At 42.2% G+C, this 27,290-nt stretch overlaps 1 protein-coding gene across 4 annotated transcripts in view; it reads left to right on the top strand.

The window, feature by feature from the left end:
* pcdh10a (protocadherin 10a) overlaps positions 1-27,290 on the top strand; it is a 66,066-nt gene that overhangs the window by 13,905 nt on the left and 24,871 nt on the right. Inside the window, exons 4-5 of one of the 4 annotated variants that reach the window (XM_086008488.1) lie at positions 10,218-10,517; positions 16,632-17,124. In XM_086008488.1, coding sequence (XP_085864614.1) covers positions 10,218-10,517; positions 16,632-16,708 — 377 coding nt within the window. In that variant the 3' untranslated portion in view covers positions 16,709-17,124. Of the gene's footprint in view, positions 1-1,290; positions 1,416-10,217; positions 10,518-11,966; positions 12,118-16,631; positions 17,125-27,290 lie in introns of those variants that run through there. The other 3 variants (XM_086008491.1, XM_086008502.1, XM_086008497.1) reach the window with 3 other exon arrangements.

Raw genomic sequence — 27,290 nt, 5'->3', positions numbered from 1 at the left:
TCTTTATGGTGCTTGATAAATCTCCTCAGTAGAAGTCCCAGAGGAGAGAAGAGGCAGGTTGTAAATAGAGAGCTAGGTTTAATTACATGGCTCCAGGCGCTTCAGTAGCACGAGCACTGGTGGGTTGGCGACAGGGCCATTTTAGCTGGTATGAAATTATATTATATATATTTGTTCATTTCCTATACTTGTATTAACTCGCAATTTGCCAGACAAAATGGATCCATTTTATGATCACCCGAGATGTGATCACTTTTGTTTTAAACCAAAACTTTTGTAGGTAATTGAATCTTATTAGAAAATTACATTTCTGGAAATGGAGATGCCCTGTTCAATTTCAAATCTCATTTTTTTTTGTTGGAATATGTCTGAATGGCAAGTGCTGATCATATAAGCAATAGGAGGGCTGCTTTTGAAGAGATACAGACTTCATATTTTTAAACTTCAAATATCTTTGTTGTTATGGCTCGCACTTGTCACCCATTTGCCACTCGTGGTTAAAGTGCTCCAGAACATCATAGCAGTTCTTAAGCAGGTGTGGCTTTATAATCTTAGCAAGTTGCGTTTCCTTCAGACCTGAGATACGGGAGGTCTATCTCAGTTTAACTTCTGCCACGAGATAGGGGAAATGTACAATGGAATATTCAAAATGGCAGAAAACATGTGCAGATGGATGTTTTCTACCTCTATACTTGTTTGCTGTTATTTTGTGAATGGACAGTCCACTGAGTGGCCTGAGCTGATCAAAATTCTGGCATTTGCAAAAATGCACAAGAATATCTTAATTAGGTCACTTCATCCTTATACATCTCTTGGAGCAAAACTATTTTCTTATGGTATTCTACAGCTGAATAGCATCAGCATGTTAGTACATTTTGTCATCACACTGCTTAAATATCATTACAATGCCCTTACACTGACAGACACATCAATTTATTTTGTAATAAAGTTCCATCAATGATGCCATCAGCAAGGACCTTTTAAATCTAAATATGAAAAAAACAAATTAGAAATGTGCAAAAGTAACCAGAAAAATAATTAAATTGATTCATAACCTTTAAGACTGTTAATTTTTTTTAAGCTGCCTTGATAGTGAACTTATTCTTCAAGACTGACATTTTCTTTGTTATGTCAGTCTACTATTGTTATTCGCATTAAGGTTTGACCTTAATGAACATTGATTAGTGAATTCCACTGTGATTTTAACATGTAAAGTGCTCCCAATAATAAGGTGCCCCCAGTTATTTAAAATGTTCTTTCCATTTTTTTCCTGTCTTTCTCCCCTTGCAGGCCGTTCACCGAGATGCATCCTCCTCCAGCTGGGGGAGAGCAGGACGGTCCAGGATGCAGACTTCTCCACGACTGCCGTCAATGCAGCTCTGTGAGCGGCTGGCAGGAGGTGCGATTTGAGCAGGGTGCGTTGGACAATGACACTTCTCTCTCTTTCCCCTCCCTTCACACTCCCTCCCCGAGAATGGAATCCCTCACTTCCACATAGCGCTTCCTCTAGGGGTCTGGTCGAGAACTGATGAAGCTCAACCAACTGAGGCAACTGATTTCGAGTGACAGGCAGCCCTGGGACTCGGAACATGTGAATTTCTGGTTGGGAATGAAGCATGAAACTGCTTGAGCTGCCTCGCTTGTCCTTGGTATCTTTAAAGGACAGGATCACCCTACTTATGCTGAAAGGTCGCTTACCATTTTACAGTGGAGCCCTCCTAAGGTCAAATTTTATATGCCAAAGGAAAAACTCTCAAAAGGAGTGATTAACCTAAGTATGAGATTGCAGGAGAAGCTCTCACATGGCAATCGTATTGCCAGCATGTAAAATGAAACTCTAAAGGAACATTGTCACCTTACAATTCAGTTTGTAAACACAAGTATATCAAACAATATCATTAGTGAGGCAGAGACATCATTTGCCACCAATTGCATTTTCACCCTTTTTATCTTTTTGGTTGTCCCCTTTCAAATCTCTCATCCTGCCTATTGATTGACCTGTGCTGCAGTGTTGCACAGGCACTGATTGTCATCTGGTACCTCAACACACTGGCTATTCTTTGTGTGAGCCTCAACTGTAAATACCAGGAAACTATTTGTGCATGGGGGAACATCAGAGTTGAGCCTGATCCTATCCTCACCCAAGGTTCACACAGACGCACCTTACAGCAGTTATGGGATAGCAATCAAATGCAGGCACCCTGGCTGATTTTATTTTTAACCTTCTTAGCTCCGCTTTGCTGAGGCCAATTGTGACACCTGCTTTGCCATTCTGGTTGAGATCATCTCGCTCAGCACTGACCAGGAATCAAGCCTGGTACCTACCTAGTCTGTGTGGCTCAGTTCCACATCGGGCAGCAAATTTAACAACTTAGCAAACAGGGAATCAACTTAATTTTTTTGTGACTTTTGTCTTCATCAAAGTAAGCGATGTTTGTACTTGGGAATGGAACACTTCAATTTTGGGCACTCTGTTGGCTACTCCCGAATCAAGTTCAGCATAGTTTGATGCAAAGTAAAACTCCATCTACTCTACATCAACAGTATGCATTAGCATCAACGCTGAAAAGGCAACCCGTCTTCACCAATGCAATATTTTTGTCATTTTCCGCATCTCTCTGAGTAAGATTGTCAAATTAGTGCAGTTTTCTTCTGTGGGTACGTGCCCACTAGGAACTGTTTGAGACTGCTTAAAAACAAATTGTTTTATACAGAGCTCTTATCACCAGTAGACAGAGGAGAGTTTCACCTTATTGCTCTGGGCTGGATTTGAACCCAGGTATCAGAAGTAAAGGGCCTGTGTCTAACACATTGCATTTCCCAGTTCCTTTTTTAACTTCAACTACAAACTGAGGCAAAAGTAATAGTGCGAATGATGTCCAGATTGTTCCATCTCATGAAGAGGTGCCATCATGGTAGAAGTTTCTGAGTGAGTTGCTCCAAGACTTACCAAGATCTGTTGCTTGAAATTCCCACTGGCAACAAAAACAACTCTTTGATTTATCAACTTAAAAAAAACTACCTTTATTAAAGTAAGAAAAGAGAAATTACAGTTAGTCACAGGATGGAAAACAGTGTTACTTTCATTGCTAAAATATACATAAAACACAACATAGGAATGAATTGACTGCTTTTTTAATGGTATTATGTGACCTCAATAACTATCTGGAGAATTTTGTTGTAGTATTAAAATAAATAAAATTTTGGTACAGAACCTTCTCTGTAACTAGATGTTGTTAGTTCCTTTAGGAATGACAGTGCTGTACAGTGTTTTCACAGGGTGCTATAGACATCTAGTAGCAGTTAAAGCTGTGATCATCAAACAATGAATGTACTGAAAGCTCAATGTAAGAATCCCTCTTCAAATCTTTTAAGGATTGTACTGCATAGTATGTGTGGACTTTCGAGAAATGCAACATTTTATGCTCAAGAATCTGGAACATTTAAAGCAAAATGAAATCAAAAGTCACTGCATACCTTGCTATACATATTTAAATAATAAAATTATTATCCTTCTAAGTGAAAAGGTCACATCCTAGTATTGCTGTTTCATGAAAAGTAAGGGTCAGATTTTGCAGCCGTTCATAGTCAATTGCTTTTTTTATGGTGAGTTTATGCGATTTCCGCCATGATGTAACAAATGAGTGAAAATTGTCAATTTTGAGTCAAAATATTTTTGAATACAGGCAGTGTAACTTGAGAGCAAGTTCCACTTGAGAGCAAGTTCCACTTGGAGAGCAAGTACTGCATTAATAGCTTTTTTTTACCCCTTTTTCACTTCTGTTGGATTTTTTTGATAAAGGAGCAAGTATCTGTTTGGTTAAGGACTCTCAATATAAAGTACTTGTAAGAGATGGTGAGGGTTGGGTTGAATTTATAATATATTAAAGATCTTGTCTGTGCACAATTCCTTTTCTATTTTAAATTTCTATGTCCACATTTATAATGGAAACTGCCTGTGTACATTTTTTATCTTGTATTACAAAGTATTACAAAGTATTTACAGCACAGAAACAGGCCATTCAGCCCAACAGGTCCATGCCGGTGTCTATGCTCCAGACGAGTCTCCTTTCACCCTCTTCATCCATCCCCATCAATATATCCTTCTATTCCTTTCTCCCTCATATGCTTATCTAGCTTCCCCTTAAATGCATCTATGCTATTCGCCTGAACTATTCCTTGTGGTAGCAAGTTCCACATTCTAACCACTCTCTGGGTAAAGAAGTTTCTCCTGAATTCCTTACTGGATTTATTAGAGTCTATCTTATATTTATGACCCCTAATTCTGGTCTCGCTTGTAAGTGGAAACTCCCTCTCTACATTTACCCTACCAAGCCCCTTCATAATCTTAACAAGCTCCATCAGATCACCCTCTGTCTTCTCTTTTCTAGAGAATAGAGCCCTAGCCTGTTCAATCTTTCTCGATAGGTAAAACTATCTGGTATCATTCTTGTAGTTACACCTCTTCCCCTGTGGAGGCACTGCAGTACAGTGGGAGGGTGTAACTAAAGAGTGATTCGTTTTCACAGTCAGTTTTCATTAATAATATATAAGAATATTTAATAAAAATTAAGAACAGAATGTATAAATTGAAAATGGGGACTGAATGATGTCTGTATGCCCTGGTCCAATTATCACCCGGCCTCTAATCCCGCTTCATCTGAGAAACTGCACCTGATCTTGAGTTTCCGTGTGCAAGGCGACAGGAGGTCAACTGGTATTTTCACTCTAAAGTACCTAAAAGGAATAGTAAATAGGGTTAAATGTTTTTAATGTAAAGTACCTAAAGGGTATGGTAAATGTTGAGTTAAATAACTTTAGTACAAAATACCGTATAGATGCAAGGCACTTAAAGGAGGAAGTAACTGTAGGATTACATGTCTGAGGATTAAGGAAAACAATAATTGTAGGTGTGCATACTTTAATATAAAGGACTTGAGATGTGATCTTGAACACCTGGCATTAAAGTATTCCACAGATTTATTTTTGAAATGCTTTCCACTGAAATCCTTTGTTGAAGACTTCTCTTTGGAGCTTGGAAGGATGACATTTCAGTGAAAAGGATGAAGGCAGTAACCTCACTATAGACCATGTCCACTAGCTACCAATAATTTGAATGTAGCTGATTTGTTTACAAACTAATCAACACTCGTCTTTTTATTCTTCACATAGTCCCTAGCAACAAATATTTAAAACAGACTACATTAAAAATGCTTTTACTAATATTCAACAAGATCAGTGATGTTCTGGCCTATGCTGGCTAGTGGATATGCTCTCCAAGGACCCCCTCTGTCTGCCTGATGTTGTTATAAGAGCATTTCTGCTACACTTTTTCACTGAACTGGTGAACCTGTGTAACCTAATGAGGTCATTTAAACCAAGGACTTTTGTGTAAAGAAAATAGCGATTACAAAATTAAGGATTTTTCAAGTAAAGACCAGATGCTCCACCATGACAGGGAGGGAACTGATATCAGATGGTAAATCACCACCAGTTGCTATTGTATATCTCCTGGTGACTGGACCATGCATGCTATTGGGAGATTGTATGTTCCCTTGTGCCTAGGACATGTTGCATTGCCCAGATAAACCTAATGAAGAGAAGGGATGGGGGAAATATAACATATATTTAAAGAAAGTAAGGAAAAACAAGGATGTTCAACACAAAAGGAGTAAGTACGTATCTTATTCAAGTACCCACACATTTACTTCCTCCCTTTACTGCAAGCTATTCCTTGTACCTTGTGAGTGTTTAGCAGAATGATTGAGGGAAATCTTGCACTTTTTTGTCAAGTCTAAAGCTGTTAAGCTAATAAAGTTTGTTTTTAACTTTTAAAGCTTACTGTGCTGTGTTCTGAAAGGTGTACTTAAAGAAACTAGATGAACACAAATTTGAAGAAAATTGATATCTACAGTGAAGATCAGAGTCTCTAATAGGAGCAATTCTTGGTAAAAGTCCAATTTGGGGCTCTTTTGATGGTTCACTATGTAAATGCACCATGTAGTGTGGTAGTTGTTCACACAGACCCAGATGGTCCCAAGTTTGATGCATTGCCTCTGCTGAGTTAGTTGGTCTCATCCATGGTATGCGTTGGGATGCTTCAACTCACTTCACTGTCTAAGGTCACACAAGTTGATGGCTACTTACACCCAGTGTGGTGCTGAGCCATGGACAGGTTTGATGCCTGAACATCAGACCTCAGTGCATAACACACTGACCATTAGAACATAACTCAGACAGCAGACCCCATTTAATAGCATAGGTTAGCTGATCTCAGCTGGTGTGGTTGTAAGAGTGCTACAATTTGTCTCAGTGCTCCTGAGCGAGGAAGTGGTGAAAAATCAGCCAAGGTTTCCATTTCTGATCACTACCCAGTGACCCCTGCTGGGACGTGCATATATGTGGACATTAGTTGAGGACAGGACTGATGCCCCATAGTTGAATGATCTATAATATTCATTTCTCATGGAGAATGGACACTTGTGTGAGGTAAAGGAGGACTGCTGGCACCCATTGAACAATACTTCAACATGAGTAACTACCTTCAGGAAAGGAGGGGAGAAATTGGTGTGGGGGATCGGCCAGTTGGGCTAGTTACTAGAGAACTGTAAGTACCTGGGAGATAATGCCCCAGCAAGAATTACCATCTTCATGCGAGATGGAGAAAATTGAAGAGGGAGACCAACATTTGGTGATGAATCTCATGAGACATTGGAGGATTCAACAGCTTAATTTGGATTAGCCTCTAGTGCCTCACTCAAGTGGCTGTTCTTCATCTATGAACATAGACATTGTTGGTAGGCTACTTGACCATGGGGACCTTATAGTCAAGCTCAGTCCTGACTTCACCTAATGTCAACACACACACACACAATTTCCAGCAGAGGTCATTGGATAGTAACCAGAAGTGGGAGCTCCAGCTGATTTTTACTCTTTGTCATACATGGGTTTTGAGGCCATCTGCAGTATCCCAACTGCCATACTGGCTCAGGTGAACTCATTTCGCAACTGAAGCAGGACTATTTTAGTTTCTATGCCACAGCTACATGCCGTCTTTACCAACTGAACCACTGGTGCAACTAAGAAACTGTTACTAATTTTGATATTTATCTCTTCTTCTTCACACCTCTGTGAAACATTGAAGATGCTATATAAATGTAAGTTGTTGTTTAGGCGCATCAACATTTGATCTGACATCATGTAGGCTGTTCATTGTCTGGTTTGAATATGGTGACATTTCAATCTTAAAATGATCATTGCCTAAAGTTTCCATTATAATCTGATTTCAAATAGGTTATGAACTTATGGATTAGATATTAGTGGTAGCTTACAGTGTGCAAGTTTACAGCTTACAAGTGGGATTTGATCTCACAGGCATTGATTTAAAGAGTGCTTCAGTATAATTTGTGTTCATTGAAAAAAAAGTGCATCTCTGTTCAATCGGAGAAAAAACGATGGAAGTGTTAAAATTTTCAGGAAGAAAGCTGTCATACTTTTTCAAAGTTGTCTCCACAGATTGCTTCTGCATCCCTTGATTTTTTTTCTTGGAATAACCAACCTAAATTGTGACATGTCTTTGTGTCTATTATCACTTTGTTGCTACGTAAATAAAGTTTCCTAAATGGTTGCTAACAGAAGTTTCTGTCTACTGGAGGAAGTAATGGCCTGGAATTTGCGATCAGCGGTGAAGCAAAGGCATTCACTGCTGGCACCAAAGTGAGCTTTGCACAAGGATCTTGCGATCTCTGTGTCGAGAATTTTGGGTTTTCCGACGCGTAATTCAAATCAACAGAAGTTGATGGGGATTCCCAGCGAAGAGCTATTGTGTTGTCAACAAGCTGTCTAAGCAGCCAATCAAAACACATAATTCTGACAGACAGCGAACCAGGAAGTGGGTAAGCTCCAAAAATTCTAACTTTTAAAAAATGTTAGAGAGCAAAACAAAGATTGGGGCTCTCACATGGGGAAAAGGCAAACTTGAGATATAGATGAACAAACTTATTTATTAAAGTTTCTTAAATATTTTAATTTTTATTAAAATGGATAAATTTGACACTGCACAAAATTAAAATTAGTTTTTTCAGGGCCATAACCTTTGTTTAACAGTCAATACGCTGTTAAAACCCAGTTACACCTAATCCAAAAGGGTCTAACTTTTAATGGGGTATTTAACAGCGTACTTACAGCTGAAGAGCCGACATTTTCATCAGTTTCCTTGATTTCAGAGATTTCACTGATTGCTGGCTCTGTGAGGGGCGGGGGTGGGTGCATGTGCGGGGGCAGGCACAGCGCAGTTTGTGGAGGAGCAGTGAATGTCAGACCGCAGCTTCAGGATTTCGGCGTTAAATCCCGAAGTTGCGGCCAGTTTCAAAGGCGGAATGATGGTGAACGCTGCCAGTTCACTGTCATCAGGACCGCAAATTCTGAGCCATTATAAAAGAACTTCAACATAGTTACTTTACATTCCACTTATCCCCGCATTTTTGTTCCACAATTATCCTTCTACGGCTTCAGCTTTGAAGTAAAACCTTTTAAATTCATAACATTGCAAAAGTTCAACTCTCCAAGGCACCACCGAGTACTGTCATGAGTCAGTATACTCTGCTCTTACCTATTAGTTCTTTGATCATTTCAAAAATTCAAAACTGAGACAAGTTTGGGCAATCTTAACCCAGTTCATCTTGGGTGGGAGATCACAGCACAAGGCAATTCACTCAATTCGCAATCTCATTATTGTTGGTGTTATTATACTATGAAACGGACATTGAATATAAATTAATATAGGTGTAAATTTAGCAACAAATTAGCAGTCACCCTGAATTCTGAAGCAATCCACGTATACTGCTGCTCGGGCTAAAATGGCAGTTTAACCACGGATTAATTTAGTGTCGGTTCCTGTATATTATGAGGAGTCAACATAACAACCCAGACAACATTGCAAGTTGTGAAGCCACAGGGGGTGAAACTCAACTTTGGCAGGGGCACAAAACTGGTGATAGGAGATGCCTATTTGTACCCCAATATAAAGGGAAATTGGGCAGGGTGTATAACAGGCAACATATCCACTACTGTCATTTTTGCAGCCCCGCTGAAGTTAAATTTCAGGCCCACAATGTCATACATAACATGCTTGAAAATTGGTCTATCTCATGTGCTCATTTCTAGGGCAACAGTGCTTTAGAGAGGTTGTAAAGATGTAGCTTGCTTAAGAATAAGAATATCACATTGGTTCTCTTCTGAAAAAGGAATTTAGGTACATTGTTGAGGCAGAATAGAAGGTTGTCTACTCAACATTTAAAGTGGACATGTTCCCACGACTGACATCAATCACCATGGTGAGCATAAAAATCATTTAAAAATTTAAAATAAATAAATTCTAAGCAATGTATTACGTACTAGTATAACAGCAGTCTGAACAGTGCCAATCAGTGCCCAATGTGATTTTGGAATCTGTATCACACCAGTCCTTGTGGCTTGTCTTGTAACAGATAAGCTAACAAGACAGTTTCACTGGTGACCTCACCTCATTAGTGTTGTATATATCTTAAAGCTGTACGAACATGCAGCCCTTGTCAGTAATTAGAACTGTTCCACTGTCTGTGCATCACAAGTGGTGCCTGCTATATCTCCACGTATAGTATAACTGTAAAAGAGTTTTCATGTATAAATAAGAAACATAGTGAAAGACTTCCTCCAACAGCATCACAAGTGAGCAGGACACAAACATAACCTTTCTGCTTGTCTGCATCAGCAAGCTGGGTAGAGATATGCTTTAAAAAAAGCACGTTTAAGGTTGCAAAAATTCATAATAGGAAAATCTACGTGTGCTGTTATCTAGAGGAAAGGTTCATTAGAATTTTAAAATGCCCTTGGCCCTGTACGTCTGAGTGTAGTGTTTCATTTGGAAGACCTTTGTTCACTATGCCATGGAGCGAAAGATTAGCTGGAGGGAATATCACTTTGTGGATCCTTCCCGTTTGGTGCTTATTTCAGTGTGCAGAACAGAATTAAAGACAAATTGTGGAAATTTGCCTCTAGCACAGGAGTGTGGTGGGAGCAAATATATTGGAGACTCCAGTGAAATATTGACATGTATCCTAAGACCTGTCAGAACCTTCTTAACAAATATAGAAATGATATTCTGCACTCCTCAGTGGAAGGTTAGTGTTTCTAATATCACAATGTAATGCTGTTTTATTCTGATTTTCTTTTTATAGGCGCTGACCTCTTTTCCAATTGCACAGAAGAGTGTAAAGCGCTGGGACACTCGGACCGATGCTGGATGCCCACCTTTGTACCCACAGATGGCCGCCAAGGACCTGATTACCGCAGCAATCTGCACGTCCCTGGCATGGACTCTGTGCCTGACACCGAGGTCTATGAAGCTCCAGAGCAGACTGGGGAGAAATCCTTCTCTACATTTGGAAAAGAAAAAACACATCCGTCTAACTTGGAAAAGAAAGAATATGATGCACTTCTGCCCAACACACGTGCGCCTTACAAGCCGCCATATTTAAGTGAGTATTTATCCAATAAAAATTTCGCTGGTTATCAATTTACCTTGTTCTTTAGATGAAAAATAAATTTCTGCAGGGAAATTGAAGTGGACCATAAATATTGAGTAACAGCCTGGAGCCTGGCTATACAAATTCTCTGTATTACTTTAAACAGGAAGTAAACTAACTTTTTTTAATGAAGTGTAATAGCAGGGTTGATCATTAAGCTGAACCAGAAACCTGAATCCCCCTGAATTTAAGTAGTTTATTTAAAGTCAAAATGTTAATTGTATTGACAGGGCAGATGGGAGTGTCCACACATTTAAATCAACTCTGGGTACATTTAAAAAGTGCTCAGGAGATGCAAGGGGCCATTGGGCACTTTTCAAACCAGATTTGACATAGCACTGGAACTATACTATATGGTCACGATTTTATGAACCTCGGCGGGTCTGTGGCAGCAGATGTCGGTGGTGGGTCCCGACCCCGCTGCTGTCTCCAACCCAGCCTCGGACATGAATTTCCTGAGATTGAGCTTGATAAGCCCACCCAGCACGTTTCCCGGCCAATTAGAGGAAGCCGGTCTGGTGACATCATTTGATAACGCGTCATCAGCCGGTTTCTTTAAAGGGACATTGGCCAACTTTATCTTGACATTTCAGCGGTCAGTGTTCCACAGCATTGAGGTGCTGCAAACACAGATAAGCACTGCACACAGGTGCAGGGCTGCACACAGGCTCTCCCAATACTCCCTCCATATGCTTATGGAGGGAGTCACAGCACGCAGGGAGGTCCTCTTCCCTTCCCATGGGAGGAAGAGACCTCCCCAGGAGATCAACACAGTTGGTTGCACATTGCACAGGAGGGCACAGCAGGGATGTGGTCAGGAGGACCTGGGTGCAATGCTGCAAATGTTTCAATGATCTCAGTAGATCACAAAACGTTAGTACAAAGCCACACTCAACCTCATCCTGCTGTGCCTCTCACCACATTCCCATTACTCTGCCTTCCCTAACCTACTCCTGCACATCCTTACTCACACCAACTTACATAGAAACATGACAACATAGAAAAATAGGAGCAGGAATAGGCCATTCGGCCCTTCGAGCCTGCTTCTCCATTCAATATGATCATGGCTGATCCTTTATCTCACTACCATATTCCCACTCTCTCCCCATATCCCTTGATGACTTTTGTTTCTAGAAATCTATCTATCTCCTTATTAAATATATTCAGTGACTTGGCCTCCACAGCCTTCTGTGGTAGAGAATTCCACAGGTTCACCACAGTCTAAGTGAAGAAATTTCTCCTCATCTCAGTCCTAAATGTCCTACCTCGTATCCTGAGACTGTGACCCCTTGTTATAGAACCCCCAGCCAGCAGAAACATCCTCCCTGCATCCAGTCTGTCTAGTCCTGTCAGAATTTTATAGGTTTCACTGAGATCCCCTCTCATTTTTCTAAACTCTAGTGAATGCAGGCCTAGTCGACCCAATCTCTCCTCATATGACAGTCCTGCCATCCCAGGAATCAGTCTGGTGAATCTTCGCTGCACTCCCTCTATGGCAAGTATATCCTTTCTTAGGTAAGGACTCCAAAACTGCACACAGTACTCCAGGTGTGGTCTCACCAAGGCCCTGTACAACTGTAGTAAGACATCCTTGCTCCTGTACTCAAATCCTCTTGCAATGAAGACCAACATACCATTTGCCTTCCTAACTGCTTGCTGCACCTGCATGTTTGCTTTCAGCGACTGGTGTACAAGGACACCCAGGTCCCTTTGTACATCAGCATTTCCCAATTTATCACCATTCAAATAATACTCTAGCTTTCTGTTTTCACTACCGAAGTGGATAACTTCACATTTATCCACGGTATACTGCATTTGCCCACTCACTCATCTTGTCTAAATCGCCTTGAAGCCTCTTTGCATCCTCCTCATAACTCACAATCCCACTAGTTCCATGTCGTCAGCAAACTTGGAAATATTACATTTGGTTCCCTCATCCAAATCATTGATGTATATTGTGAATAGCTGGGGCCCAAGCACTGATCCCTGCGGTACCCCACTAGTCACCACCTGCCACCCCGAAAAAGACCCATTTATTTCTAATCTCTGTTTCCTGTCTGTTAACCTTTTTTCAATCCATGCCAGTATATTACCCCCAATCCCATGTGCTTTAATTTTGCACACTAACCTCTTATGTGGGACTTTATCAAAGGCCTTACGAAAATCCAATTACACCACACCCACTGGTTCTCCTTTATCTAGTCCACCAGTTACATCCTCAAAAAACTCCAGTAGGTTTGTCAAACACGATTTCCCTTTCATAAATTCATGTTGACTTTGTCTAATCCCGTTGATATTTTCTAAGTGTCCTGTTATCACATCCTTTATAATAGACTCTAGCATTTTCCAAAGTACTGATGTTAGGCTAAACGGTCTGTAGTTTCCTGTTTTCTCTCTACCTCCTTTTTTAAATAGTGAGGTTACATTTGCCACCCTCCAATCTGCAGGAACTGTTCTATAATCTATAGAATTTTGGAATATGACAACCAATGCATCCAGTATTTCCATGGCTACCACTTTTAGTACTCTGGGGTGTAGATTATCAGGCCCTGGGGATTTATTAGCTTTCAGTCCCATTAATTTCTCCAGCACTATTTTTTCACTAATACTAATTTCCTTTAATTCCTCCTTCTCACTAGACCCTTGAGGGGAAAAATTCAGTATCGCCCCAATTGGGGCGCATTTATCGGCCGTGTGCAAAGTTTAGCGCCTGGCGCTAATTATCACCTCTGACGGCAAACTTGGGTTTTATCGCCCCTGGAGGTGATTGGAGTGCTAAATCAGGCGCTTCACACCTGTCTTAAGGCGCAAAGGCCGAGGAGTGAGGCGCTATCTCAGAGCGCTGGTGATGCAAGGAAGGGCAAATCAAAATGAACCTGCAAAGTGCTGCTCAGTACCCAAAACTCCTTCACACAGCATTGAATCTCTTCAGAAGTCTCTCTCTCTCTCTCAGAATGCGTGGTGCAATAATGTCAGCAACAAAAATTGGCAGGAAGCGGCCGCCTTTAAATAGCGCTCCCCCAGTCCCTTTCTGACTGCAAAATGCTCCCCTCAACCTGTTGTTGCTAGCGGCAGGTAGAAAGGCAGGGGGCGCCACTCGATATCCGGTCCGGGGCGCTACCGGGGCGTTGCACATTCGACTGACGTCATGATCTGCCAGCGCAGGAGATCGTGGTGGTAGTGTTTAGCGCCACCGCAAAATGTCTAGTTAATTTCACGAGCGGCGCAAACATCGCCGTGCCCGAGCGCTAGTTGCTTTGCACCCCATTAGCGCCCTCTTAAGGCGCTAATGGGAGGTGCAAACAACTGAATTTTCCCCCAAGGTTCCCTAGCATTTCTGGGAAGTTATTTGTGTCCTCTTCCATGAAGACAGAACCAAAGTGTTTGTTTAATTGCTCAGCCATTTCCTTGTTCCCCTTTATAAATTCTCCCATTTCTGACTGTAAGGGACCTACATTTGTCTTCATTAATCTTTTTTCTTTTTACATACTTGTAGCAGCTTTTACAATCCGCTTTTATGTTCCTTGCAGGTTTACTCTCATACTCTATTTTTCCCCTCTTAATCAATCTCTTGGTCCTTTTTCACCTTGGACCTCCACCCATCCCTCTCTATCTACATTATGACATCCCCATCTCACTAGTCAACCCTCATACTCACCATCATCCTAGCGCAATCATACCAACTAACAACACACAAGGGTAGGCACTTGGGTGTTTTAAGCAATGTGCATGTAAAGTTTCTGTTAATGTGGTGTCAAACATTGAAATCTTTATTTTCAACACTTTGCATTCTTGGACAGATTTCTGTGCACCTTTGGAAGTGGCTTAGTAAGGTACAGTGAATGGTGAGACATAATGTTACCCCCCGCAATGGTGATGAGTGTGAGAAGAATGGCTTGGGCATTGTAGGGATGCTTTATGGTGTTGGTGTGGGGTGGTGCCAACCTGGCACATCATGTGGGCAGCCAGGGTGTACAGCATCAAGTGAAGTAAATCTGGCCATGGAGAGAGCATCCCTGGCCTCCCGGGCATCAATGTAGTTGAGTGCTAATGCCCTGTGTCCTGTGCAGCATCAGTTGATTGCGGAGAAGGTTGGTGATGTTGTTGGTTCTGAGGCCCAATGTGAGCGAGTATAAAGGGCACCCATGCTGATGGAATAGATGGCAGGTGAAGTAGAGATGACAGAAGTGATCTGTCAATGATGGGAGAGGTAATGAGGTCAGACTGGATGGAGACTTGTGTAAAGACATGCAGCATCCTGAATCTGTAGTGGAAATGCAGTTTAGAGAAGCTAGTGGTTAAGGGAACATTCCTCAAACAGCTCGGAGCTTTGACTTGACATTTGAAGCTGTCAACTCATCAGCTGATTCACTGGCCACTGACCTCCCAACTCAGCTTCACAGACGAGGTCTAGGCACAGCGGGAAACAGGTGGGTGACCTGTCAAATCCAAAAAGCTGGGAAAAAACCCATTGATAAGTGGCTGTAAGCAAGCCACTAATGATTTTAATTGCCTCTCCCGCTGCTGCCTGTCGAGTCTGCTCAGCGCTGGCAGACCCGACATTGGGAAAGTCCAGTGTGCGCCATTTGACAGTGGGTTCCCGACCCGCTATCAGTCATTTTAAATTTAACAGCTGACCCACCACCCATCCCGTCCGCTGAGCGCCGGCAAAATTCCGGCCTATGTGTTGTCAAACCTAAGCAGAGTGAGACTGCCTCCTCCAGCGGACCTCCCAGTGCTGTGCCTTAGAGTCAGATCAAGCCATCACTCTGGAGTTGCACTGCAGCTTTAGTAGTTTTCTTCACAATTTGTTTTTGTTTATGCTAGTCAGGATGAGATTGATGTGAGGGCACAAAGTATTTTCTCAGCTTTTGTACGCAGCTCGTATTTATATGAATCAGGATTTTTAAGACTTAAAAATTCAAACTCAAAAATGTGCAAGTCAAGGAGATTTACTATGAATTTTACAAGCATACAATTGTGACTGCCCATTCCATAAATAAGTTGCTCACTGCCGTTGTACTGTATTTTTGCATAGAAATTGCTCCACAGCTGTGAAAACTGGCAGCACTAAGTTATACTCTCAGTGTTGCACTGCTCTGAAATCCGGTTCAAGCAGTGTATCAGATGTGCATACTTAAACAGCCTGCTGACTGGTGTCCAAATGCTAGTGAAATTGTTTGTGTTAATAACGAACTAATTGCCATCCTGGCTCTTTATCAACATTAAAAACTGAGAGGTGGTCTTGAGGATGGCTCTGTTTATAAAGGCAGTACATAGCTGAACTGTATGAACAAAGAATGTCCCAGATTCAGTTCCTGGTCTGTGCAGATATAGCTGATCTCAGTTGAGCAGCCAGTGAGGTACAACAATCATCTTAATGCCCCTAAGGAAAATAGGTCAGGGCTTTCACTCCTATTCATTTTCCAGCAATTCCTGGTAGAAGTGCTTGTGTCTAGATTGGCTGAGGACAGAACTGTGCAGGGATGCTTCATGGTCTAATAACCAGATGATATTCCCTATCAGAGCTCACACAGAAAGAATGGCTACTTAGGCAAGGTGTCGCAGGGTGCCCAGGGCCCATGCAACCATACCCAACAAGGAATCAATGTCACCAGGAGAGAAGAGAGAAAATTGGCATAAAGCCTGAATTTATAAAAACAGAACTGAAAGGCAGTTCGGTGGACCAGCAGGGTATTATTTTAATTTTAAAATGAAAGCTTAGAAAGTTCACTTTATAATTGTTGCAATTATACCGCAACTGAGGTGAAACTGAAGTGGTGTGAAACTATCTCATGGAGGTGGTCTGGTGCCCAAACCTATACTGATGCCAAGTTTGGCTTCAGTTATACTGCATATTTTCTGTTGCAGTAAATCCTAAGCCATAACTGGCCTATTAAACATGCGCATTATCCTGCGTAATTACACCTTAAAAGAGGTACTGATGTAAATTTTCATCTTCAGTGCTCCTGGTGCAGAGCTTTGTGTCCCGTGAGCGCATATAATGAGGAATTAAGAAAAAATTCAAACCGATGACAAGAATTTACCCCACTGTCTTTATTGCAGATAGGAACAGTCAGAACAGTTGGGCAACTCTCTCATCAGGAAGCATCACATGCAAGCAATGCATTGACATGTTTTGATGAAGATTGCATCGTCATGTTGCAGTGTTTGGTCAACAAATGAAATAGGCTTGCCATAGTTTTTTTCCATTAACACTGCTGCCGTAGAGCCTATTTATATACTTGTTATTTGCCATTTAAAAACCAACATATTTGCTCTTTTATCTTTATAATCAGCATACAACTGTGCCTTTTAAATGTTTGTATGCAGTGTTTAAGATGTTGAAGGGTGATGTGTGGTTCTGTTTGTGAAAACCTGCGGTTTGCTTTCTGCCTGTCTCAACTGGTGCATCATATTGGTTTGCGCTTCCCTATGTATTCAGCTCCTTCTCCACTAATGAGCCTTCAGTTCCGTATTCCTGTTAGATCTGTGAGACCTATAATTTTGCAAATGTTTGCTTCTGTGAAGTTAATTGTATTAAAAGGACTATCTTTCAGTTTGGAGTCTCTTGAAATTGCACATACTGTAAAGTACTCTCACAATTTATATTTAATAAGGTCATTTTAAATTAATTGCAAGTTTAACACGACTGTACCACCATGCTCACTCTTATTTCAAACAAATAGGGTTACTCTTTCTTATTAGGCGTTCAAGTTTGCTAGCCATTTGTTTAATCCATTTTATCAACAACATGTCCATTTATCTGGGTTCAGAAATGCAGCTGTTTTTGGCTTGGATTGTCATAACATAATCCCGCACGCCAAAGATGTTAGACTTCAGCTGTTATTTAGGGGACAACAATTTTGTAATTGAGGGCTAAAAATAGGGATGATAAGTAAAAAAAAATTTTTTTTTTAATGTTTTAGAATGAAACCTCTTCATACATTGAAGGGAGAGCCAACTACATTCAAAGCGCTTATTGTGATTGTGTGTACATTGATTGAAATTAGTCTGTGTTAGAGAGATGGTTGCGCAGTGGAATAGACACTGGTCTTTTACTCTGGCATCTGGGTTGAAATCCAGACTAGAGTGATGAGATGAAAGGTCTCCTATGTTTGCTGTCTGTAAAGGTTCTGTGTGGTTTGGGTAGTATGTCCAAAGTGCAAAACAGCTCCTAACTTGGCACTCATTTGACAGTCACTTTCAGAGAAACCACTTTCAGGATGGCTGTTGTGGGAAATTAAAAAATGTCACCCTGGCTACTCTTCTGAGATTGAGGCTGGGGCTAAGACACACTATTGGGGCAGAGTAGTGGGTGCTTTATACTGCTTCTAACTGTCCCACCCCTGACCTGGAAGTGCTCGATGCTGACACTAGGGATCTGAAATGGAAAGTGTTCTGTTTCCCAGCATTAATATCCTGCACTTTGAAAAGCACAACATTCAGGTAAAACTAGGAAGTGTGTTTGCTCTAGTGAGTGTAATATACAAATATGGAGGAGCAGAGATTAGAAATATAGTAACAAACAATGGAGAAATATAGTAAAATACCCATGTGGAGAAGTAGATATTAGCAATACCTGAAGAAATGGAAATTTGTAATATATACAGAATAAACATGGAGGTTGATGATTGGTAATGTGCACATGTGGAGGAATGGAGATGGTAGTATTGCACTGTTATGTGCTCTTACAGAGGAGTAGAGACTGACTTGTTTGGTAACTATTGAACTGGGTATGCAACTTTCTCACTTGTGATAGATAGTGCTTTTGCATGATTCCCTCAGGGAAGTGTATTTGGTCCTATCCTATGCCTTATTTTGATCAATTACCTGCGGAAGGGCATCGAAAGTGACAAGCTTTTTGCTGATGACAACACCCTTCATAGAGTCATTAATTTGCCGTCTGAAAACAAGAGGGGATTGAACAATTGTAGGCAGATATTGAAAAAAAACTGAACATGGCTGACAAATTGTATGGTATCTTCAGTGAGGAGAAGACTAAATCAATGGCCCTGTTAAGAATTATGTCCTCTGTAAGGTACCTAGTGTTCTTCAATTACAAACATCTAGCTCCGCAGTGTGGGTAGTTATGTCTGAATTATAATGGGGCAGATGAAGATGTCAGGCTAGTTGCAGATTAAGAATTTTCAAGCAAACAGTGTTGTATCTGTGTGTTAATGGAGACAAGGAATGCAGGAGTTGGTTTAACAGGTGTTTACTGAACAAAGTCTGGAGGTGAACTAAAAGATACAAGACACTATACAGGCTTATATAGCCCGAGTGGCCACTACCGGCACTACAGTACACAGGGGCTCTTAAAGGCACATACACCACAATTCCTCCCCTTTTAGACAACCAGTACATAACATTTTAAGTAATCATTAATTAACATGTTTACAAGAACAATAATCTACACATTTGCTGCAGTTAATCAATTATAAGCCAGTCTCTCTGGAGGCTTCCTGACTCGGTCCGGATAACGCCTCGGTGGTGTAGTAGTTTTCGGTGGTGTAGTAGGTTCTTTTGGCAAGGTCGATTCGGCTTGAATGCCAGTGTCGGGTTCATCTGGTTCCAGTATCACCGGATCGGAGGTAGATACTATGGGTATCTCTGCTTCATCATTAGGCGTATAGAGTTGTGGTGTAGGTTGTCCCTTTTCGGATGACTCTATGATCTGGTCAGCATGGCACCTTATTATGCTTTCTCCAATATCCACGGTATACATCAGCGGTCCTAGTCATGTGCAAATAGTTCCAGGCTGCCATTTCTCGGTACGGTAGTCCCGGGCCAAAACTTGTTGACCTATCTGGAAGGTTCTAGTTGGCCTTTCATTCATGCCTTGAAATTGCCGGTTCTCTACGTCCCTTCTGATGTTTGGCTTGATCAAATCCAGCCGGCATCTTAGTCTTCTATTGAAAAACATCATGGCGGGAGTTTGGTTTGTAACCACATGTGTTGCATTCCTGTATGCAAACAAGAAGTTATCTACCTTATGCTGTAGATTTATGTCTTCATTACCCATGGCCTTTATGGCCTTCTTGAAGGTCTGGACAAACCTTTCAGCCAATCCATTGGTGGCGGGATGGTATGGGACGGACATGTAGTGCTTAACCCCATTGTTTTTTAAGAACTTCCTGAATTCTTCGGACACAAATTGCGGTCCATTATCAGAACAGATCTGTTCAGGCAGCCCATTCCTGGCAAATATGGTCCTTAATATTGTGATGGTTTTTTCCGTGGTGGTGGAGGACATCTTTATTACCTCCGGCCACTTGGAGTGTGCATCAGCCGGGATTAAGAACATTGAGTCCATAAATGGACCAGCAAAGTCGATGTGTACCCTTTGCCATGGAGATGAGGGCCACTCCCATGGATGTAGAGGGGCTTGTGGTGGGGCGTTTTGGACCTTCTGGCATCCTAGACAGCCCTTGGTCATTTCTTCGATGTCTCCATCGATACCTGGCCACCACACAAATGCTCTGGCTAGGTTCTTCATTTTCACTCCACCCAGATGCCCCTCGTGAAGCTCCTTTAGCTCTTTATCCTGGAGTTTGGGTGGAATCACCACTCTGGATCCACACATCAAGTTTCCTCGGCACACTGACAGCTGTTCTCTTCTTTGCGAGAATGCTGGCAACAATGGTTCGCCATGTGCTGGCCATCCCTTCACCGTTAAATCGTAGACTCGTGAGAGAGTCGGGTCATTTCTCGTTTCCTTTTCAATGGTAGAATTTGTTACTGGTAGACATTCCACTATGGTTGAGTGGAACATCTCCACTGGGTCAACTGTATGTGCCTCTTCTACCGTTGCAACGGTAGACGCGATAAACCATCAGCATTTCCATGCTGTTTTGATCCTTTGTATTCTATGTCATATTGGTGTGCCCCTAGGAAAAGGGACCACCTCTGTAGCCTTTGCGCTGTCATAATGGGAACGCCCTTTTTAGGGTTGAATATGGAGACAAGGGGTTGATGGTCAGTCAACAAGGTAAATTTTTGTCCGTGTAGGTAATGGTTGAATTTCTTCACTTCCCATACCAGGCTGAGTGCTTCCCTGTCGATCTGGGCATAGTTACGCTCAGCTGAGTTCAATGAGCGTGATGCAAAAGCTATCGGCCGCTCCGAGCCATCAGGGAATCTATGCGATAATACCGCTCCTACGCCGTAAGGGGGTGCATCGCACGCCAGTCTGATTGGCAGTGATGGGTTGTAATGAGCCAAAACTTCCTTGGACGTGATCAAGCCTTTGCATTTATGGAAGGCACGTTTACAGTCTTCGCTCCATTTCCAATTTACTCCCGTTTGTAGCAGTTCATTAAGAGGGTGCAGAACAGTTGACAAGTTCGGTAAAAATTTATGATAGTAATTTATCAATCCCAGGAACGACCTTAATTGTGAGACATTTTCAGGTGCAGGGGCTTTTATGACCGCTTCAATTTTTTCAGGTGACTTATGCGACCCTTCTTCATTAATTATGTGGCCACAATATGATATTTGTTTCTGGAAAAATTCGCACTTGGGGCGATTTGCTCGTAGGCCCCGTTCTCTCAGCCTAGTGAGCACCTGCTCCAAATTGGCAAGGTGCTCGTTGTCGTTTTCTCCTGTTACAAGGATGTCGTCTAGGTAGCATTGAGTCCTCGGAATCCCTTGCAGGACTTGCTCCATAGCTCTTTGCCAGATAGCTGGAGCTGATGCTACTCCGAAAACCAGTCGATTGTACTGGTACAGGCCTTTGTGTGTGTTTATCGTGAGATACTTTTTAGAGGCCTCCTCAACCTCCATCTGTAGATATGCCTGTGCCAAGTCAATTTTGGTGAAACATTTCCCTCCTGATAGTGAGGCGAAAATATCTTCTATCCTCGGAAGAGGATACTGTACCGTGTGAAGGACCGGGTTTACAGTCACCTTGAAGTCCCCACAGATGCGAATTTTTCTCTGTTCTTCAGCTTTATCATTATTCAACATTTTCTTCATGACCAGGACGATGGGTGTTGCCCACTCGCTTCAATCTATCTTGGATAACACGCCTGCCTTTTCCTAATTCTGCAGCTCTGCCTCAACTGCTGGACGAATTGCTTATGGCACCAGCCTTGCCTTAAAAAACTTGGGAATTGCCGCATCTTCCACTTTTATTGAGGCGGTGACGCCTTTCAAGGTTCCTAGTTCCTGTTGAAACACTTCTTTGGCGTTGGCCAAGATGTCTTTTAATTGTTCAGGTATGACGTCATCATCATTTTTTTCTTACTGGTCACCGTCAGTGCCTGAATGGAGTGCCAGTCTAAACGTATCTTCCTGATCCATTCACGTCCCAACAGCGGTGGACCACCATCTGGCAGAACATATAAATACAACTTCTGTATTTCCTTGCCGTTGTATACAACAGGCACCCTTATTTTCCCTCTGGGGTATACTTTCTGCCCCGTATATGTTTTCAAGATAATTGATGTGCCTTTCAAAGGTATATGCGGAAATAGCCCCTCGTAATCCCATCAACTTATGATGGTCAGAGCTGATCCTGTATCTAGCTCCATTTTAACTGGGGACCCCGCTATCGTGAGGGTAACCCAAATGGTCTGGTAATCTTCTTTGGCAATTACATTAGGTAATTTGAGACAGCTTAGTCTCTTGTTTCCGGAGTTGCTATCGCTCTTCTGGTCTTCGGAGCTACTGTCCGTCATCATTTGTACCTTTCTGTACTTTTCCTTATTGATTTTTTTTCTGTCAGTGGATTTTTTGTTTCCAGATCGGCATACACGTGCAATGTGTCCCATCTTTCCGCATTGCCTGCATGCTTTGTCCTTGAACCAGCAGTCTCTCTGGTGATGGGTGGATCTGCCGCAGCGATAACATCTCTCGAAACCCTGTGTCATTTCATGGGTGCCGAAGTCCTGTGGCTTTTGCTGTATCTCTGCAGCTCCTCTTGCTGCTGCTTCATATGATACAGCCACACTGAAAGCCTTGTCCAGTGTTAAATCTTTCTCAGAAAGTAGCCTTTTCTGTGTTCCTTCACTTAGGAGACCACAGACAAATTTGTCTCGAAGAGAATCTGCCAGTCCTGCCCCGAATTGGCAGTGCTTTGACAGCTTTCTTAATTCGGTGAGGTAATCAGCGTTACTTTCATTCTTGTGCTGATTCCTCCTGAAGAATTTGAATCGTTCCGCTATCAGCAGTGGTGTTGGGTTTAAGTGCTCCTGTAGGGTATCAACAATCTCTTTAAAATTCTTGTCCATCAGTTTGGCTGGAGTGATTAAGTTTCGTAACAGCCCGTATGTCCTTGCGCCCATTAGATTTAGAAGTACCGGTGCCTTTTTATCATCCTCTATTTCATTCGCTGTGCAATATACCTCCACTCTTTCCACATATGTGGTCCAATCCTCTACATCACTGTCGAAAGCAGTAATATTGCCAGTCTTAGGCATCCTGAAAAAAAAAATGGCGCCTCCCGCGCTTTCCTTTCTTCCCTGCCGAGAAAAAATGGCGCCTCCCGCGCTTTCCCGCTGCTGCCGCTGCTGACAACGCTGTTCTCCGCGGTTTTTATTTATACAGATATTTTTAATAGTTGGAGACTCATTCCCACCAGACTCTCTGGGACTTTTCCCTCCCTCTGCTTGGTCCGAACGCCAACCTGCTTTGCAGCACTGGCCGTCTCCCGAGTGCTCCACCCTCCGTCTCTGTTTGCCTCTGCCTTCGCTGCTCGGCCCTGCTGCAGAGCCAGCCGATCGAGCCCCAGCCTGCCGCCCAGAAAGGATTATTGCAGTACCTGCCACCAGCCCGGCTAGCTGGTGAAAGCAGAGTTTTTTCTTTTATTTTTCTTCGACCTTCGCCTGAGGAATCGATCTCCTTGAGGTGCTGCCGAATTGCAGATAAGTCCATTTCCAATTCGTCGCCACTGTTGTATCCGTGTGTTAATGGAGACACGGAATGCAGGAGTTGGTTTAACAGGTGTTTACTGAACAAAGTCTGGAGGTGAACTAAAAGATACAAGACACTATACAGGCTTATATAGCCCGAGTGGCCACTACCGGCACTACAGTACACAGGGGCTCTTAAAGGCACATACACCACAAACAGGATACTGGTTACAATCAGTTACACCAGTGTTCTATAGGTGTAGAACCAGCATTCTACTGGTTGAATTGCTATACTGAGGCAGTGATAACATATTATAGCCTTGTTTGTCAGTATGAAAAGAAAACCTATTCTTTGTTCTTGGGCTTAGACCACTCTGGAGCCATTAAGTCCAGTGGATTGGAACGCTGTGCCCCACTCCTTGCCAAAGTCTTCACTCTTTAACATTACAAACTATGTAGCTGGGCTGTCAGTCACATATACAGGACCACAAAAGTCACTTGTGCTTAAGCCTGAGACACATATTTATGTCAGAAACACTGCAGCTATATCGTAGCATTCACTACCAATCCAAAACAATCTTCACTCACTGTTAGGTGTAATGTTTTATGTATTATTTCTTCTACCTATAGGAAACTGGCCCCGTGCTTTTGCCTGGAACTGAAGCAAAAATTCTAAACACAAAGTTAACCATTACCTGCTGGATCAGGGTAGTTGGAATGTAAATTAGGTTATAGGAAAGCTTTAGGCTTACTATTTGATTCCCTACCACAAATTTCCCAGGGCCTTTGTGCTTTCAGGAACAATGAGGCTCAATTGTACAAGACATCTGTCCATTGCCTAGACTTACACTACATTGTTCTTCAAGCAAATATACAAGACAATTCAGAGTATCTTCTTAATGGTGAGAGACTTGAAGCTGTGGAAGAGCAAAGGAATATCGGTGTCCATGCGCACAAATCACTAAAATCTAGTGCTCAGGTGCAAAAAGTAGTCAAAAGGGCTAATGGAAAGTTGGCCTTTGTCTCCAGGGGTTAGAATACAAAATTGAAGGAAGCAATGCTTCATCTATATAGAGACTTGGTCAACTCCCATCTAGAGTCCTGCATTCAGTTTTTGCCACCAGACCTCATGAGGTTATGGCCTATTGGCATTGGAGGCGGTACAGCCCAAATTTACCAGAATTATACCAGGGCTGAAAGAGTTAAATTGTGTGTACAGGCTGCATAACCTTGGTTTGTATTCTCTTGAGTTTAGAAAGTTCAGGGGTGATCTAATCGAGGTATTTAAAATAATAAAAGGATTTGATCGGGTAGATGCAGCTAAATTATTTCCTCTCATGGGGGAATCCAGGACAGGGGGGCATAATCTCAAAATTAGAGCTAGGTCATGCAGGAGTGAAGTCAGGAAGCGCACTTTCACACAAACGCTAGCGGATATCTAGAACACTGTCAAAATTCTATGGATGCTGGGTCAACTGAAATTTTCAAGACTGAGAGTGATAGATTTTTGTTAGGTAAGGGTACCAAGGAATTATGTAACAAAGGCAGGTAAATGGAGTTGAGGTACTGATCAGCCACAATCTAAATGAATGGCAGAACAGACTCAAGGGGTTGAATGGCCTACACCCGTTCCTATCTTCCTATGATCCTAGACAGAAATGTACATGCTTGGAGAAATTGGAAATAGTAGCGCAGTCAAATGCAAGCTTGGCAACTGGTAATACAGCAAGGTATTCACATGGAGGAGTGTAAATTTAGTAATGAAATATTGTTTAAGAATGGAAGCTGAGCTGTAAAACAAAGCAGCTGTAGGTAAAAAATATATATTTTCAGCAATCATATAATGACCACATTAAAAAACTTACAGATCACTTTGGATTTACCAGCTGTTCAAAAGCAATTGAAAATCTTCAGTGCAGACTTCATATAATCATGACTATGTAACCATGATTCATTCTTCTTTCTTTCTTTCTTTTTTTCTCTCCATCATTAGGGTGAGGATGTTAATGTTAGTGAATGGAACAGTTATTCACTTTGGGGACCAAATGTCAGCATCAAGCACTCCCCTGACAGAAATAGCATAGCTTAAGTAAACAACATGACATACCCCCAACCCCAGAAGAGCCTGTCAAGTGCACCAGTGCAAAATTTACAACTTCCATACCTTTCTTTTCTGAGCAAGATTTTCAGTTAGTTTCAAATTGTGGACATTTTTATGCAGTGGGCATGGACCTACTAGAAACTAAATTGAGGCTCAGCAAATGATATAATGTAGAACGCTTACAAACAAGAAAGAAATGATACTTTCAACTAATAGGCCAGGTTTAAAATCTGCCCTCAGAGGTGAAAGAACAGTTAGAAATATAGAAAAATAGGAGCAGGAGAAGGCCATTCAGATCTTTGAGCCTGCTCCGCCATTCAATATGATTATGGCTGACCCTCTTATCTCACTACCATATTCCCGCTCTCTTCCCATACCCCTTGATGCCTTTTGTGTCTAGAAATCTATCTACTTCTTAAATATATTCAGTGACTTGGCCTCCACAGCCTTCTGTTGTAGAGAATTCCATAGGTTCACCACCCTCTGAGTGAAGAAATGTCTCCTCATCTCAGTCCTAAATGTCCTACCCTGTATCCTGAGACTGTGACGCTTCGTTCTAGACCCTCCCAGCCAGGGGAAACATCCTCCCTGCATCCAGTCTGTCTAGCCCAGTCAGAATGTTATACGTTTCAATGAGATCCCCTCTCATTCTTCTAAACTCTAGTGAATACAAGCCTAGTCGATCCTGTTGTGTCCGTCGGTAGTAAGACACAAGACTGCAGGAGAACGGTACAACAGGTGTTTACTCAACGTGGCTCACTCTGGAACTGAACTGTACAGATTACTACTCAGTGCTATATACAGGAGTGGTCACTGCCGGTACTACAGTATACATGAGCTGTAAAAAGTAGTTCCCCCCTTAAAGGTATATACATTACAATTCCTCCCCTTTTAGATTAACAGCACCATAACACTCATTTAACAATTAAATATCAAACTAATCACAATTAACACTTTTAACATACAACGTTAGCTGAAAATAGTCCATTTATATATTCAGTCTTTGGGGAGGCTTCCTGATCCTTTCTGGATAGCGCCTTTCCCGAGTGTCTCGCTCTTGGTGCGGAGACGATTCTGGCACCCTGTCGTCGGTTGGGTCATCAGCTTCCGATGCTACTGTTTCTGGGGTAGATGTGACCTGTACATCGGGTTCCTCACCAGGTACGTATGGGCGAGGCATGGGGTTGACTTGTTCCTGTGACTCTAGGATCTGGTCAGCATGGCGTCTCACGATGTTCTCCCCAACGTCCACTGTGTACATTAGTGGGCCCTGCCGTGTGCATATCGTTCCTGGCTGCCATTTTTCTGTTCGGTAGTCGCGGGCCAAGACTGGTTGCCCTACATTGAAGCTCCTTGTTGGCTTCTCATGGATGTGCTGGAATTGCTTACTCTCAACATCTCTTCGTACGTTTGGTCTGAGCAAATCCAGGCGAGATCTTAACCTTCAGTTAAAGAACATCATGGCCGGGGCCTGGTTGGTGACTGCATGTGTCGCATTCCGGTAGGCGAACAGGAAATTGTCCACCTTATGCTGCAGCGGAATGTTGTCATTGTACATAGCCTTTATTGCCTTCTTAAAGGTTTGTACGAACCTCTCAGCCAATCCATTTGTGGCTGGATGATACGGGGCGGATGTGTAATGCCGTACCCCATTCTTATTCATAAACCTCCGGAACTCTTCGGACACAAACTGTGGTCCATTATCGGAGCAAATCTGTTCTGGCAAGCCGTTCCTGGCAAAAATGGTCCGTAGGACTGCAATAGTTTTCT

The sequence above is a fragment of the Somniosus microcephalus genome, chromosome 2 (assembly GCF_052327205.1).
Source record: "Somniosus microcephalus isolate GS21.2 chromosome 2, FLI_Smic_1.0, whole genome shotgun sequence".
In the NCBI taxonomy this organism is placed as follows: domain Eukaryota; kingdom Metazoa; phylum Chordata; class Chondrichthyes; order Squaliformes; family Somniosidae; genus Somniosus; species Somniosus microcephalus.
The sequence above is the reverse complement of the archived record's forward strand: the minus strand, read 5'-3'. Positions and strand labels throughout refer to the sequence as shown.